General features: G+C 38.0%; 1 protein-coding gene across 5 annotated transcripts in view; it reads right to left on the bottom strand.

Moving 5' to 3' along the window:
- DNM3 (dynamin 3) overlaps positions 1 to 18633 on the bottom strand; it is a 555059-nt gene that overhangs the window by 258866 nt on the left and 277560 nt on the right. For all 5 annotated transcript variants that reach the window (XM_055319209.1, XM_055319207.1, XM_055319208.1 and 2 more), the window contains one exon: positions 6534 to 6647. In XM_055319209.1, the coding sequence (XP_055175184.1) occupies positions 6534 to 6647 (114 nt within the window). The remainder of the gene's footprint in view (positions 1 to 6533; positions 6648 to 18633) is intronic.

Genomic DNA, 18633 nt, shown 5'->3' with positions numbered 1-18633 from the left:
ACATAACAGGTGTTCAGAAAGTATTTGTTGGGAAATGTTCAGCCAATTAAGAGCACAGCATCAACACTGAGCAGCTGGCTAAATTATTCTCTTTGAGTCTCAGTTTTCATTTCTAAAATGGGGAATGTAAATAAAATACCTCAGTGCCTGGAAAGCTATAAATACTCAAAAAATGTTAACCTTTATGATGATAATGATCATCATCAAGATTATCATTCAGATAGAAAGCTGGCCTGAATGACTTTAAGCAGGTAGAATGACTAATAGGATACTATTTACAACCATAATTACTGTCAAACTAGGGAGCATCTTGCTAATTGGGAGTCCATTTGTCTTGGTTTAGCATTTTGACTAGTCTGATTATGCAAAATTGAGACTGGAGCAAAGGCTGGACTAGATGCTGAGAAGACCTGAAGGATGTATATAACAGAATGAGAAACACCTTGAGTTTGGGGCAATCCAGATGAACAGCACTGAGGAAAGAAATAGGAGGAAAAAGAAAGAGAGAAGCCAATGTACTGCCCGTAAGCTGGGCCAGCACAAAGCTAGAGCAACCAGTGACATCACCAAGTGGGGTGTCTACTGGTTAAAAAGAACTGTGCAGGGGGTATCTACTATTCTGTTGTCTGAATTGCTGTATTGCTTCTCCAAATCCTTGGTAAAGTACTAAAAATATCCTTAGGTCATTATTTTGATAGAAATCAAAGGATCTAAGATCATCCATCCCAAATACAGGGAATGTCTGTGGACACACAAGCCTGCATGTCCAAACTCTGTCCTTACCCCTAAACATATCCTCCTTGACTTGGGGGTATACACACTGGGAGAATGCTCTGGAGAGGATGAAGACAGGAAAAGGCCTATCAAACCCCTAGAAAAGAGCTCACGGTCACTTGTAAAAGAAATTTCTGCATCTGGGGTACTAGAACATGATCTAGAAGGACAGCCACATTTGGGAAAAACCCCTGGGTGGTTAGGTATAAACTGTCTAACATTGTAAGAAGACAATTTCTTTTAGTCAGGTAGATAAATTATGTCTGTATACCACACTGTATTATAAAGACTCTTTGAAGATAACATATGGAATAAAACAGTGTCTGCGACACAGGTAGAAACCTCTCTATTAAGCTCACCTATCAGTAATACTACAAATAACATTATTGCAATTTAGAGTAATGGTTCAAAAAGTACAGTCCACAATGTTTGAGGGTATTCATGAATCCATCTAAAATTCAAGGGTAGGCTAGATAGATCTGTTCAGGATAGACAGAAAGCAGGAAAAATGCTGGGGACTTACCATTACAGTCATGCCAACTCTAGGTTAAAATTCTTACACAGTGTTATCATGCTATTGCTTCTGCCAGCTTCGACAGGAAATCACATGTTTTTGTATTATCACCTCCAATTCTTGGCTGAGGTATAAGAGAACCCAGAGGCTGCAGAGGAGGCAACCTGGCAAGTCTCACTAAAGGAATGGGATCTGAGTTCCCAGTAGAGGATGAACCTTACTATTCTCTGCTAAAAACAAAACAAAACAAAATAACAACAACAACAACAACAAAATAGGCTCAGATACCATACATCCTATCTCACAATATGAAATGACAAAAAAAAAAGGAAATTAGAACATATGTAAGTCAAATAATGGCTTTACAGTGGGAGGGCACAGTTGTTACTTGTAGTGGCAATCATGAAGATGTAAGTGTGACATCTAAAAGTTTATAAAAGTATTTATTTAGGGATCCCTGGGTGGCGCAGCGGTTTGGTGCCTGCCTTTGGCCCAGGGCGCGATCCTGGAGACCCGGGATCGAATCCCATGTCGGGCTCCCGGTGCATGGAGCCTGCTTCTCCCTCTGCCTATATCTCTGCCTCTCTCTCTCTGTGTGTGACTATCATAAATAAATAAAAATCAAAAAAAAGTATTTATTTATATATAATTTCTTAGAGTCCTAGAAAATGACTTTGAGGTGACTTGGTGAGCTAAGATCCCCATTCCGTAAGTGAAAAGAAAAGAAGTGAGGCCCAGAGAAAACGGACTTGTTCTAGCACTGACATTAGCCCTAGCAAATCCACATCTTCCATACCTCACTGTTTTCATTGTACCAAGCATATAGCCTATGGGGTCTTTTCTTCAATGAATATAATCCTATAAAAGTCTGAGCCATTGTTCTTCAATCTCAAATATATTTCATAAGTCATTTATATTTATTACAGACTTGTCATAAATTACATAAAATCCTATCTATTCTTATGGCATAATATGCTATTTACTTAACAGTTTGATATAATGAAAACACACCAATCTAATTACACAAGAAAGTGGGAAGATGGCAGAACACAGAAAAAAATATGATAATCCCCCAGGAAAATTTACATACACATTTGTTATTGATTAAATGAATGAAAATATAACTAACTTAACAATATTTACTGTCTCCCATCTGTTTGACTAAGAAAGATAAATTATCACGTCGGGGCATCCGGGTGGCTCAGTGGTTGAGCATCTGCCTTTGGCTCAGGTCCAGACCCAGAGTCCTGGGATGGCAGCCCACATCAGGCTCCCCGCAGGGAGCCCGCTTGTCCCTCTGCCTATGTCTCTGCCTCTCTCTGTGTCTCTCATGAATAAATAAATAAAATCTTTAAAAAGAAATTATCATATAACAGGATTTCCAAGTATAGAGATGCTAAAGTACATATGAGAAAGATACCATGGGAACAAAGATCATGCACTTAATTTAACAACAGATGGACTCCAAACATTGAGTTAGAATTCAGGCTTATTTTCACAAAAGAATATTCTAAGTTGGAGGGTTTTGAGGTTACCCACAGCAGCACGTTCAGGCCACATGTAGTTGAACTATGGCCTGAACTATGAACTAAGACCTTTATGGAATCTAAGTATCATTTAAGACATTGCTGCTAAAAGATGGGAGTTTAGGGTACAAATTCAGGAGGCCAGAGACTCATCACGACTTCTAAGCCCTACCCTCTGATATTTCTTCTTGACCTGCTTTCCCCATACCCTCCCTTCTGGCCTCTGCTCCCCATTGACACTAGTAACTATTTGTTGAATACTAGCAGAAAGCAAAGAATGATACTGCTCCCTCCCTTTCACCTTGACAGCAACCTCAGAGGTGTTCTGCAGTGGTGGAAAACTCTGGCAAGAGAAATAGAACAGAGTAGAGGATGCCAGTGGAGATGGCCAAGGAATAATGAGGCAGGAATGAATGAGGATGGCTCCAGTGGAAAAAAGGCTCTGCCCCAGTGACACAATTTAAACAGAAGGGTCATTTGTGAGTCAGACATTATTAATATTTTGAACACTTCCTATCTTGTTTCTTGAGCAGACTTCTAATAAGTAACAGTAGCTAATGGCAACAGCGTGGCTCTATGTGGCCCATCCATTTGCTACCCTGAATTGAAGAGCTCCTCTCAAGCCACCCAGAATAAGCCACCATCTTCTCTTATCTAGACTATTGCTACAGTCTCCTAGCTGGTCTCCCTTCTTCTGTTCTTGCCACTCCCCTCCTTCTACACACCTATTTCATCCCACACACCCATTCCATCCCACACACCTATTCCATTCCACAAATCATGCCCAACCCAGCAGCCAAAGTGATCTTTCTAAAACATAAATCCAATCATGTCACATCCTGTTGGAACAAGCCAATTGTTTTTCAATTATCCTTGATATAAAATTCAAATTATTGGCTGGATAAGGCTCCACCCACAGGTACCTCTGATTTTATTTCCTAACTCTCTCCCCCATGCTCTTACATTTCAGCCACAGGATCTCTGCTGGCTCCTACCTGAGGAGAAGGGGTACACATATGGTTCCCTCGAGCTGGAATGTTCTTCAGCAAAATCTAGCTCATTACCCTATTTTGTTTTCTTCAGAGCACTTAATATCTGATATTATATTATTAGTCTCTTTATTAGCTCCACAGAACAGCAACTTTGTCATTTTCTTTCTTGAAATGGTCTAAACTAAGAAAACAACCCTCTTCTAAACTTCTAAATCACTCCGTTGTATTTCAAGGGTCATTCCTATCTCTCCCACTGGTCCCATGCCCAAACACCCTCCACACATATAATTTTAATAAGACAATCTCCAGAACTCAGCTAATACTATAACTGTACACATGTATTTTCCATTTGTTGAAAACAAGTGCTCATGAGGGCACTTCAGCAACAGAAATTTTAAAAAAGTTATCCTGAGTTTATAGAGGAGAGGAAGGGATGACCAGTTATCATAAGCTTACCAAGCTCTCAAAGCTTCTCCTTTCGCCCCACGGGGCATCATAAACTTTCCAGTGGCCTTCTTTCAGTTCCACACAGCCTGACAAGAGAACCCCAAAGCCATATTCCAAGAGCAGCCACTAATCCTATTGTCTTCAGAGCCCCTGATACTAATATCCAGGAAAAGATCAATGCCAAAATCCCGGGAACTTGTCTTAATAAATCCTCTGTGGGATGAGGTTGACTTGGACAACTCCAGCATCTCTGGGATTCTTGCCTACATTTATGGTTGAAGACATAAGCTCTGGAGCCAGATAGCCTGAATGTGAATTTCTGTTTTGCCACCAATTAGCTATGTGATCTTGGGAAGTTAGTTGTCTTCATAAACACCCAGTAGTCAGCCATAAGGGAAACTGAGTCCTAGAGAAATGACTTTTCTAAAAGTTGGGGGGTTTGTTTGTTTAGTTTACTTCTTTGAAAAATAATAGCACCTACCTTTAGGGTTCTAATGTGGCTTGAATGAGTTAATTAGTCTATATAAAACACTAGCTATTCTTATTATGAATCCTCAGCAAAATCTTTTGCTTTCCCTAAAATAACTGATAAAAGCCCCCAAACCAATATGTGTTTAAGTGTACATAAATGATCCTCTCAATCCTTGGAAACAGAATATATCTAAGAGAAGATCTCTTAAGGCAATGGAATGCAAAAGAAGTTACTCTTTTACTGATTTTCTGTCTAGCGAGGCATCTCAGAGCCCTGAAGCTGTGATGTTTAAACACTAGAGTTTCCCACACAATGATCGGGATTTCTAAGCAGCCAGCACAGGAAAGAAACCATTGTTAATCCTCAGACTCTCACAACAACCAATTCCACATTTGACTGAAGTCAGTGAAATATAACATAAAATTTTTTAAAAAGACATAACAACCAATTCCACGTTTGACTGAAGTCAGTGAAATATAACATAAAAAAATTTTAAAAGATTTTTGCATTGAAATCATCCTTGCACATTTCTAGAAGATTTTATTTCCCTTACTGAAGAAAAGTTGGTGGTCATCAACTGATCTGATTAACACACTATTGTACACAAAGCATTAGGGAACAGAAAGAACTGTATAATATGTGAAACTTTAATTCCAACCACCAACAAAGGTACCTTGTCATGCTTTCCAAAAAATATCAAGCCAGGATTGGAAGGACTTTTAACTCTGAAATACATGGCCTTTATACCAGGTATACATGGCCTTTATAGCATGTATAGACAATCTCCCCTGTAAATAGCTTTGTGATCACAAAGCATTCTTATCTAATGTTTGCATACTGCATTATAAGCACCAAGAACTGCTCAGGTCAGACCAGAGCTGTTAAAATTTCCAAAACAGTTAATTTCATCCATGATCTCCCAAATTCGGCAGTATCATTTTATAGCATCCTAATGGATCCACAAGACTGATAGGATTTTTTGCATTTTTATAGCTATAAGATTTTGAAATCACAGGACCAAAACTATTAACATCTAACATGAACCAGAACAGCATAATTATTATAATTCATGCTTTTACATAGCTATCAAATTTTCAAAATACAACATTCGTACAAACAACTACCTGAGGGATCCCTGGGTGGCGCAGCGGTTTGGCGCCTACCTTTGGCCCAGGGCGCGATCCTGGAGACCCAGGATCGAATCCCACATCAGGCTCCCGGTGCATGGAGCCTGCTTCTCCCTCTGCCTATGTCTTTGCCTCTCTCTCTCTCTCTCTCTGTGACTATCATAAATAAATTTAAAAAAAAATGTTTAAAAAAAAAAAACAACTATCTGAGACTCGCTTAAAGACTAGTGATTTGGACATTTTCAAAAGCTTGCCATTTGAGACAGATATAACAGCAACAATTTCAAAATTCTTTATTAACTTTACATCAGTGCTATTAATTTCATTCTTAGGATGCTCTATATTCCTGGGTCTTTTCAACACATTTAATGAAAATTGTTTTCCCTTTATCAGTATCTCACTATTAGTACAAACAAGAAAATTTCCAACTAGTGACCCCAAACTCCACTTCATCAGGTTAACAAACGTGTAACTATACCAAAGAAATAAAAGAAATTTGAGGTGAATATTATAAAAATAAAAATCTATGAGGAAAAAAACAATGCTTCTTCAAACAAGCACCCCAAGATAAGTCTTACTGAAAGAGAACCACTCTTGTCTTGAAATTGTATATCACAATATCAATTAACTTGAAATTAGAAACTCTTTAAAAAGAAAACTCTGTCATTCTCTGTGGCTTACCTCATCATCTTTGTACCAGGACAAGCTTTCAGCAGTAAGGACGAACCAGTATCCCTTAGAGCCTCCTTTCATGATGCCGATGTTGCTGATGGTTAGCCACCCCTTGCGAATCACCTACAAGAGAGCACAGATTGGCAGAGATGTTTAGTTTAACATGAGCCAATAGAGAGAGTACAGGTCTTGTGCTAAGTGAAGTTAAAAACAAGATATAGATTGCAATAAGAAAAACACTGTTTCCCCAAAACCCAATCTCTATTAAGCTATTGAAGATAATTTATCTTCCCAAACTACAGATAACCAGAGGGAAATCTCTCCCAACAAAGGAACAAAGTTAAAATTGCAGACGACTTCTATGGATAGTGGAAGCAAAGCAACTGAAACATACAGGAATTAAATGAGGCAGACTAATAGGCTTGTGCTGAGACTATTTATGGCATTGCTGCTACAATTAAAACAGATTTAGTTGATTGGGTGAACAATAATAAACTCTCCATGCCCACTGCCTCTTCTCCTCCTTCCAGTCCACTAGTCCATTTGTTTGCCTGGTTTGCATCTCATTAGGATTTCCACCAGAGACTGGCCACCAAATGGTGAAAAGAAGAAACTCAAGTCAACCAATTAGTTTCTTGTTAACAGCTCACAGATCTGAATAAAACTGGATGAGGGAGAAAGCTGAAACAATAAGTGAAAATTAAAAGTTTGGATGGGATGCCTGGGTGGCTCAGCGGTTGAGCTTCTGCCTTTGGCTCAGGGTGTGATCCCGGAATTCCAGGATCACGTCCCACATCAGGTTCCCTGAATGGAGCCTGCTTCTCCCTCTGCCTGTGTCTCTGCCTCTCTCTCTGTGTCTCTCATGAATAAATAAATAAAATCTTTAAAAAATAAAAATAAATAAAATAAATAAAAGTTTGGACCTTTTGAACGGCCTAGATTTATCCATCTACTTCTGGTTATTTGTCATGCTAAAAAATATGTAGCATCTTCATTAAAATCTTTAAACTGCTCTTAAATTTTAAAACATTAATAACTTGGATTACAGCTTTGAGTATTTACAAATGACATTTAACTGAAAGTCTATTTTTTTCCTCATAGTTGCAAAGTTAGATTTTTCCACATGGTGTGTAGTTGACTATCTCCTCTATGCTAGATAATTTTTTTTGTCATAGAATCCAAAATGAAATACTGAGTAGAATTATATGATACTGTTCTAAATATTAAAAATCATCCTATACCTATAGTGTTCAATATCCTAGAGATCCTGGAATATTAAAAAAAATAGTTATTGAATGACTAACAAGTGTCAGTTCCTAAGTGAAGATGAAATACTCAAATAATAAGATTTTAGGAAAAATATTGATAGTAAGTTTTCTTGCTGAAGAAGAAAAATAAATCCTAGGGAAAATTGTGAAATAAGCCAAAATTTTCTTATATTGATCTTCATGACTCCCTCCACACAGTCACAGCCACCCTTGATTCCATTTCAACTTTTCCCATGTGTCCATTATAGCTCTGTAACTTCTGTAGACCTCTATGGAGAACCTCACTCTGTCCCTGACTAAGGCAGTTCTCTCAGCTGTTCAAAACTACTTCTTCCTCTTACCTTCTACTTAAGAAAGGATGCAATACTTCTCAAAGTATGGTTTCTATCATCTATATTATAATCATTGTGATGCTTCCTAAAAATACAGATCTTGGGCCATCATCAGTTCAAATTAATCAGAATACATATATATGAAACCCAGATATCTATATTTAAACATGTGTCCAAGGTGATTATCATCCATACTGAAGTTTGATGGTGATTGCATGTACACATGCAACCAAAGCTTCACTATGCTAGAGCAAGTAATCTCATCTACTTTTTAGTAAGAAGCAAGTGGGCAATTCATTTCACAATAACATTGTTATTGACCCTATGAGCTTCTTAGAAATAGGATACTAATCACAGTATTAAAATCAAAGTATACTTATTATTTTATCATGCACCTTTAGAGACAAAGGAAGTCTCCCAGATACTCCATAAAGTGCAATGACCAAATCATTGTTTCATTCACTGGTAAAAGAAGCTGGTTTCAAGAAGGAGAGCCATGAATGTAGTTCAGTGAACATTTCTAAAGAACTATCATATGTCGTGGGATGCCTGGGTGGCTCAGCACTTGTCTTCGGCTCAGGTCATGATCCTGGGGTCTGGGGATCGAGTCCTGCATTGGGCTCCCTGTGGGGAGCCTGTTTCCCCCTCTGCCTATGTCTGCCTATGTCTTAGTGGGGAATGTTGGTCCATAAAAAAATATAATTTCAGTCTAATAATGTAATAAGAAATGTATGTCAAGTGAGAGAAGGGGCATATGACATAATTTATGAAGTTGTCATAGACTTTCTTTGAAGAGAAAGAGTCCTCAGAATAGCCTAGAAGAGAAATAGAATTAGGTCAGGCCAGGAAGTACTTTACCTATTTGTTTATCTGTATGAAGAAGAACAAACAATAATAAAATATGAAAGAGCCACTAAGTACAAAACATTTGAGGTGGGGATGAAGAAGTTGAGGTTGGGAAGGCAGGTGAGGTCAGAGTAGGTCCAGGTCCACGAGATGCCAAATTTTAGTGATTTCACTCCCCCTGGCAGTAGTAAAATAAATTTCAAGTACACATGTAATTTTATTTTTAAATTATATATGGCCATAGTGTTAATAAATTATGTATACCATATATAAATATAAAAAGAAACTTTAAAGTCTGCAGGAAGATAAAATAAATAACATTATTTTTTTTTATTTTGTGGGGAAAATATATTTTGCGTCTTACATTTACACTTGACTATTGACTGGCTTGTTTTCTTATTTTCTAGATAAAAATACATATAAGTAGATGTTCTACTATAGTCTCCTTTATTCTAGTGGATTTTGTACACTTTCTAAGGCAGAGAAACTAGCTACATAAGCTACTGCAACAACTCAAATGAGAAAAGACTAAATTGTGAACTAAAACCATGGCATAGTAAGGATGAAAATAAATTAACTTAATGGAGAAATACTGATGAGATAAAGCTAACAGGACTAATAACTGGATAAGAGAGAGATTAGTGGAGATAAAGACTCTACAAATGCACTGAGTAGAGGAGCCACTAGCCACGTGGTCACTGGAACCCAGCGAATAGTTTCAATTCAGATGTTCAATAAGATTTTAAAAATATAGTACAAAAATGCAAAATACCTCATTGTTCTAGGATTTATCATAATAGTATTATGTTGGATATATTGGGTCAAGTAAAATCAATTTTTAGTAACCATTTCACTGTTTCATTTTATTTTTTAATGTGGCTTTCAGAAAATTTTAAATTACATATACAGGTTACATTTTATTTTTATTAAACATTGTGATCTTCCAGAAATTCCAAAACTCTTGGGGCTACTGCCTCAGAAGGAACAGAGAAGAAGCAAGTTTTGGAGTGTAGGGTGGTTGATAAATTTAGCCAAAACCATGGTGAATTTGAGGTACCTATGGGAAATACACATAGGGGTGACTCGACCTCTGAAGCAAAAATGGCAATGTTAGGACTAGACATGAAGACTTACAAGTCACTGATATGTGTCAGTTAAAACTCTGAATGAAATAGCAGTGGCTCCCAGTGGAATCCAGGGAAATACCAACATTTAAAGAGCCTGAAAAGGAATGTCAGAGAAATATAGCAATAAGGCCATAGAAGCCAAAGGCAAGGTGAATATTAAGGACAGGGTAATCAAGAATGTCAAATTCAACACAGACAGGGATGCATAAAGTGCAATGTAGACATCATAGTGTCTTCAGCTAGGCCGGTTGCAGGGTGATGGTGGGAGAAGTCAGAGTTTATTGGGTTGAAAGGTGAATAGGAAGTAAAAAATGAAAATGATGATTGAAAAGAGCTCTATCCACAGGAAGATGAAAGACAGTTAAAATCAAAACACACACAGGACCAATGGAGGTAGTGGTGGTGTTGCTGCTATTTTGTTGTTGTTGTTTTGGGATTTTTTTTTTTTTTTTTAGTATAGACAAGAATTGAACTTATTTATTGTTTGAGAAGTAACATACAAAGTAAGAGTTTGGTGATATAAGAAAAATGATTCAAGGATTAAAAACATAAGAATGAAGGATAAAGAGTACAGAAAGGGACTGCCCTTGGACAGAAATGGAGCTGCCTCATCTTGTGCACCTGGGGAAGTTGGTAAGTAAGGGCAGATGTATGTCCTTTGTGAGGAAAAGGGTAGAAAGTTTAGGGAGGTTATATTTGATCTTTCCAATTCACTTCATCAGAGCAGAGATTAAATTTATCTGGAGGAGAATAAGGGTGAGAAGTTGGAAAAGTGGCTTAATGAGAGCATTGGGACAATCAGTCATTGAGAGAGAGCAAGATGGGGGAGCACCGGGGTGGCTCAGTTGCTTAAGTTTCCAACTCTTGATTTGGGCTCAGGTCATGGTCTCGAGGTTGGTCGTGGGACTGAGCCCCAGGCTCCATACTCCGTGTGGAGTCTGTTTCAGATTATTTCTCTCTCCCTCCCTCTCCCCCTTCTCATGATCTCTGTCCCCCTCAAATAAATAAATAAAATCTTAAAAAGAAAAAAGAAGAGGGTTTGGGCCGCCTGGGTGGCTCAGTGGTTGAGCATCTGCCTTTGGCTCAGGGTGTGATCCTGGAGTCCCGGGATTGAGTCCCACATCAGGCTTCCTGCATGGATCCTGATTCTCCCTCTGCCTATGTCTCTGCCTCTCTCTCTCTCTCTCTCTCTCTCTCTCTCTGTGTGTGTGTGTGTCCTTCATGAATAAATAAATAAAATCTTAAAAAAAAAGAAAGGGAACATAACAAGAATTAGTTTAAAAAATGGTTGGCAAAACACATCACTATAGAATTCATAGAAGATAACATTAAAGAAAAAAATCTAGAAGACTTTGGGTATAATGACACCTTTCTGGATACTCATTAAAGACACAACCCATGAAATAAATAATTGATAAGGCAGACTTCATTAAAATTAAAACTTCTGCTCTTCAAAAGACAGTATCAAGAGAATGAGAAGACAAGCTACAATTGGAACAAAATATTTGAAGAAGACATATATGATAATGGATGGTTGTCCAAAATATATAGAGAACTCTTAAAACTCATTAATAAGAAAACACACAATCTGATCAAAAAATGGGCCAAAGACTTTAACAAATGACTCATACAGATGGCAAATAAGCATATAAAAGATCTTCCATATCATATGCCATGAGAGAAATGTAAATTAAAATGAGATACAACTACACACCTAATAAAACGTCCCAAAGCCAGAAAACTGACAACACCAAGTGCAGGATATGGAACAACAGGATTTCTCATACATTTGCCAGTGGGAATGCAAAATGGTACAGCCTCTTTGGAATATAGTTTGGTACTCTCTTATGAAACTAAATATATTCTTACCATGTAATCCAGAAATCATAATCCTTGGTATTCACCCAAAGAGTTAAAAACTTATGTACACAGATGTATGTTTACAACAGTTTTATTCATAATGGCCAAAACTTGGAAGTAACTGAGATGTCCTTCAGTAGATGAGTAGATAAATATATCACAGTACATCTAGACAACGGAATATTATTCAACAGTAAAAAGAGCTGACTATCAAGCCATGAAAAGACAAAGGAAATTCAGATGCATATTGCTAAGTAAAAGAAGCCAATCTGAAAAGGCTATATATGATTCCAACTATAGAATATTCTAGAAAAGGCTAAACTATGAAGACAAAAAAAACAAAAACAAAAACAGTGGTTGTCAGGAGTGAGAGTGGGATTGGGGGAAGTTCTGAATAGGCAGAGCACAGAGGATTTTTAGGGCTAAAAATAATCTGCATGCTATTATAATAATGGATAAATATCATTATACATTTTTCCAAACCTATATATATAATATACAACTCTGAGAGTGAACCCTACGGTAACTACGTACTTTGGACGATGATGTGTCAATATAGTTTCATCCTTGGTTAAAAAAAATCTGGTAAGTAATGTTGGTAATGGGGAAGGGTATGCATATATGGGGGCAAAGGGTACAGAGAAATCTCTGTACCTTGTCATCTCCATTTTGTTGTAAACCCAAAAGTGCTCTAAAAAAATAAATTATTTTTAAAAAATAGTTGAAAGCTGAGAATGAAGGCCATAGTTTGCAGGAACACAATTGGCATAGTTTAATAGTTATCATCAGCAGTGTTCTACACACTGGATGTAGAAAAAGAGACGATAAATGGAATTGATCCAGGGTTCTGAATTTCTAAGGCCAAAGGACCTAAGTATATGGGTGTAAAGATGTTGAAGGTTTAGAGCAAGGTACTAATTCAGGTGATCATCCATTCAATCTAGGCCAGAAATGAAACCAGGAGGGGTCTAACAGGAATGTAGAAAATGAAGAGATTGGTGATGTCAATGGGGTTTCAAAAAAAATGCAAAAAGTAGGTAAGTGAAGATAAGAATGGAGTTTTGGATATTTAAGTTGATGTGAATAACTGCCTGATCCTCCTGGCATCACTGTATTAATTTCTCAAAGACACACCACTATTTCTAGAAGTACTAAATGTTATAGCTAACAGGATATTTGGTAAACATGATTTAGTCCAGTGGATATATTCAAATGTACTATGTGGAAATCATGAGTTACTAATAACAGTTAAAATGAAATCTGCAAAGAATTCGCAAAAAATAGATATTACATTCTATGGGATGAAATTCATTTGCATTGCAACAAGCTTCCTCATTCGGAGCCAAAAAAAGAAGAAGAAGAAGAGAATGACATCTTGCATGTTGTAAGTACACATGGCCACATCTCTTCACGGGCATCCATGGAAGTGTGTTCAGCACCAAATGCTGTCAGCAAGTTAAGTTGCTGTCATAAAGTATTTAAGAAGCTCCGGCCCACTTCCAGAGGAGAGGTAGGGAAAGGAAGCATATTTGCCACAAATGGGCTTTTTGTTTTCCCAATGATAATCAGTTTAAAATAAGAATCAAGAAAAATCAATTCCTAATGTACTTTTTCACAAAGGAATTGAGGGGGGAGAAATCATGAAATCCATGTAAAACAGTGGAATAAGAAAGGAAAAGGGAAAAGGCAAGCAGGAAAAATGGTCAGAATATAAGAGGTAAAAATGCTGAGGGGAAATAAAAAGAATGAGACAAAGGAAAATAAGTGAGAAAAAGAAGACAAAGACTAATTAAAATAATAAAATTTGAAAAGAATGATGAGACAAATGGGATTAACTGAAGGTTCTCTTCATAAAGAAATATATAATATAAAATGTTAATTTTGCATTCAAATTTAAAATCATCAAAAAAAAATCCACCAACATTCGGTAGAATAACCATTTACAGCCTCTTGGTGTTTGAACATCAAATTCTGTTTTGAGTGTCCAAGTAAATAAGAGCAAGCAAGCTCGTAATTACACGACTAGAAGGGATCTTCAGAGCTGAAAGGGCATGTTCATGTTTGTAAGGCTGAAGGCCAACCATTTTAAAAAATTTATTGCCATAAAATATCACCCAAGCTTTTTTTTTTTTCCCCAAACACAGAAACCCTGAAAGCCACTGCAAGACCAGGCATGGAAAAGTAGAACAGCCCAGCCCCCTCCCTCTGTGGCAAGCCTAAAGAGTTTATGTTCTAGCTCCTTCCCTGCATGCTAAGAGAACCCAGGCTCTGTCGGGGATGGCAAAACCTATATGCTAGTAATGAGTTCGGACCTCAACATCTGGGCAGCACACTGGATCATAAAATTAATAGACAAGGAATCAAATTATGGAGAGAAAAAAAAGTACATGTGGAAAAGTTCTAATGTGGCCAAGGCTTTGGGCCTTGAACTTTATTTGTGAGCAGGGCGTTTTAACCTTGGCCTTGCTTATGGTAGACGACACAAGTTTTTCTCAGCTCTGCAGCTGGCTTTAAACTGTTATAGCCTAAGTGGAGGTTGTAAATCATACACTGCTTGATATTTTGCTCTTGGTAGATTATAAAAGCTTATACACAGGCTTTATCCATAGATGAGTAGCTGCTTCTATAAAAGTAATTCATATATTGCCTGGCCTCTATGGGTAAATGCTGCAAAACTGCATGGCCCTAGCAAAAGCACAGGTCAAGCCAGTCACTCAGCTACTTGGGAAAGATCTACCTTTGCTAGGCATCCTCAGAATATAGTCTTCTCCTGGAATTTGGCTGGCAGAGATTTTTTTCTAAGCAGGTGTGCCTATAGGGAAAAGAGTCCTTCCATATACAGGCCTCATAGTCCTCAGGAAGGAGAATTTAATTTACTACTTTTGAACTGTAAGGCAGCTGAGGCCAGCATGGATCACAGAGCCCTCTTAAGGTTCTAGCTTTAATTTATTAGGCCCAGGCCCAGATGGGAGGTAGGACGGGTGAGATGGGCTTCCCTTGATGCCATTCTTTATCTGGGGCCAGGACAAGAGGCAACTGTGGAGAACTAATCTTAACCTTGTATGGCTTATTTACAGACTCAAGAGTCACCCTCCACTGCAGCACAAGTTCTAAAGCAGGCTCTGCATTAATTATATAGGCAGGATGAAGTCTCCTTAGGAGGCCTAGGCTTTTAGACCAAGAAATTATGTAACCAGAGGCAGGAAGAGAAACACAAAGGCAAAGGAAAAATTAGGAAGTTTTGAATATGCTGTACAGTGGAGGAAGGTAACTCAAATAGGACCTGATGACCAGGGCTGCCACCACTGCAGAGTCCTAAACATTGTAACAAACAGTCATGTTTCTCTCAGACAATGTGTATAGATTTCCCCCTTGGTGGTAAAGTGTACAGTGGCAAAAATAACTTCTTAGGGAGAGAATCCCCTCCCCCCAAAAATTTAGAGTTCACAAACAACTAAAAATAACCTGTTTGACAGCCTGATAGGACTAAACACAGAAGGGTTTCCTCCATCTACCATCTCTCTTTCAGATACTCCTAAATGTCTGCTATAGTCAATGGCCACACTTACAAAACAGCACAAGAAACAGTAATCAAAACAGTATGGTACTGGCACAAAATAGATACATATATCAGTGGAACAGAAAAGAAAGCTCAGAAATAACCCATGCTTTTACAGTCAATTAATCCATGACAAAGGAGGCAAGAATATACAATTAAAAAAGATAGTCTCTTCAACCAATAGTGCTGGGAAAACTGGACAGTTACATGCACAAAAATGAAACTGGACCACTTTCTTACACCATACACAAAAATAAACTCAAAATGGATTAAAGACCTCAATGTGAAACTTGAAACCATAAAAATCTTCAGAACAGAATACAGGTAGTAGTTTCTCTGATATCAGCCATAGCAACATTTTTCTAGATATGTATCTTAAAGCAAAGGAAACAAAAGCAAAAATGAACTATTGGGACTATGCCAAAAAAAAAAAAAAGCTTCTGCACAGCAAAGGAAGTAATCAACAAAACAAAAAGACAACCTACTGAATGAGGAGATACCAATGATATATCTGATAAGAAGTTAATATTCAAAATATATAAAGAGGTTATACAACTCAATACCAAAAAAACCCTACAAATTAAACCACAATTAAAATGAGCAGAAGACATAAGAGACATTTCTCTAAAGAAAACATACAGGGATCCCTGGGTGGCGCAGCAGTTTGGCGCCTGCCTTTGGCCCAGGGCGCGATCCTGGAGACCCGGGATCGAATCCCACGTCGGGCTCCCGGTGCATGGAGCCTGCTTCTCCCTCTGCCTGTGTCTCTGCCTCTCTCTCTCTCTCTCTCTCTCTCTCTGTGACTATCATAAATAAAAAAAAAAAAGAAAAGAAAACATACAAATGGCAACAGACAAATGAAAAGATAATCAATATCACTCATCATCAGGGAAATGCAAATCAAAACCACAAGGAGATCTCATCTCACACCTGTCAGCATGGCTAAAATAAAAAAATAAAAAAATGAGTGTTGGCAAGGATGTAGAGAAAAAAAGAGCCCTCATGCACTGTTGGTGGGAATGCAAATTCATGCAACCACTGAGGAAAACAGAATGGAGATTCCTCAAAAAATTTTAAATAGAATTACCATATGATCCCATAATTACACTACTGAGTATTTACCCAAAGAACACAAAAACATTAATTCAAAAAGACATATGTACCTCTATGTTTACAGCAGTATTATTTACAATAGCCAAGATATACACGCAACCTAAGTGTCCATCGATAGATGAATGGATAAAGATGTGGTGTGTATGTACAATGAAATATTGCCCAGCCATAAAAAGAATGAAATCTTCCCATCTGCAACAAGATGGATGGATCTAGAGGAGTAAATGCTAAGCGAAATAAGCCAGTCAGAGAAAGACAAGTACCTACGGTTTCACTCATATGCACAATTTAAGAAACAAAATAACAAATTTTTTAAAAAGAGACCAAAAAATAGACTCTCAAGTATAGAGAACAAACTGGTGGTTACAAGAGGGGAGGTGGGGGGGATGGGTGAAATAGGTGAAGGGGATTAAGAATATACTTAATATACTTATCATGATGAGCACTGAATAATGTATAGAATTGTTGAATCACTATATCGTATACCTGAAACTAATATAACACTATACATTAATTAATTAATTATACTAGAATTTAAAAAAATAATGTCTCTAGGACCTTCAAAAAAAAAAAAGAAAAGAGTACAGGAACATAAATGTAGCCTGGGATAACTACTTTAAAGAGTCTATTTGTCTTAATAAATTTGGTTGATTTGGAGTTAGTGCTGGGCTTATCTTTTGTGGCCCATCTTTGCTTTATTTCTGAAGTAAGGGACACGGAGACTATTGCAACTTCAGAAGCCCACAAAGAACAATCCATTTTTGTGGAGGCCAGCTTGTATGAGCATATGAGCATAGCTGCTGAATGAATCCCAACTCCACTGGGGCAAGACCCTCTTTGCCTGAAGCCAAGAGAGTATGAATTGGCAGACTTGAACTCGATGTTCCACAAGAATCTTAGACTTAACAAACTCCTGTGGTGATATCATCTGTGGACTTTAACTTCTGACAACATCAGAGTTGGGGGGGGCGGTTCATGTCTAGTTTGTTGATGTTTTATTACTGAGTCTTAATATATTAGCATCTATTTTTTAAAATATTTTATTTATTTATTTATTAATGAGAGAGAGAGAGAGAGAGAGAGAGAGAGAGGCAGAGACACAGGCAGAGGGAAAAGCAGGCTCCATGCAGGGAGCCTGACATGGGATTTGATCCTGGGCCAAGGGCAGGCGCTAAACCACTGAGCCACCCAGGGATCCCTAGAATCTATTATTGATGCCATTTGATCATTGCAGAAATCTCCATACACTATGAAAACAACATGCTTAGATATAATTTGAAGCAGAAAACAAGGTAAGGAGGAAACATTTAATCTTAAAGACAAACTGGCCTCGGATTGAATTTTACTGATGTACTCTTTTGACCCATTTCAGAGCCTTCTATCCATCAGAGGTGCTTGAAAGATGCCCAAAGGAGCCATGGTTAGCTTGGGAGGAGATTCCTGAAGAAGCAGGAGCAGGACTGGTAGACTGTAAATCTCCTTCCACAAAGGGGGCAAGCCATGCTCCAAGTGAACCAGTGGCTTAACCATTTAACCTAATGGAATTAAAGGTGGAGGAAAGCTGAGGATACTGCCGAGAGTGGGGGATGGAATGGCACTCTTATTGTTTCCTCACTCACTCCCCTTCCAAGAGGAGTAAATGGATTTCTCAGATTGGAAATCTAGAAGGACAAGTTGGGAAATGTAGTCAGAACTGTTCTCTCCCACTTGTTCATCTTGGGAGCTAGCCTGACCACAGAGAACACAGGGCCTAAGAGAGAAAAGAAGGGGTTTATGCCTGTGGCTTTAGGAGATAAATTTAGGGGCGCCTGAGTGGCTCAGTTGGTTAAGCATCTGCCTTGAGCTCGAGTCATGATCTCAGGGTCCTGGGATCAAGCCCCACATTGAGGCCCTACTCAGCGGGGAATCTGCTTCTTCTCCCTCCTCTGCTTGTGTTCTCTCTCTCTGTCAAGTAAATAAATAAAATCTTTTAAAAAAAAGAGAGAGATAAGTTTAATTCAGGAA

Source organism: Nyctereutes procyonoides, unplaced genomic scaffold (assembly GCF_905146905.1).
Source record: "Nyctereutes procyonoides isolate TBG_1078 unplaced genomic scaffold, NYPRO_anot_genome, whole genome shotgun sequence".
In the NCBI taxonomy this organism is placed as follows: domain Eukaryota; kingdom Metazoa; phylum Chordata; class Mammalia; order Carnivora; family Canidae; genus Nyctereutes; species Nyctereutes procyonoides.
Note: the sequence above shows the minus strand (reverse complement) of the source record. Positions and strands in the feature narration are given on the sequence as shown.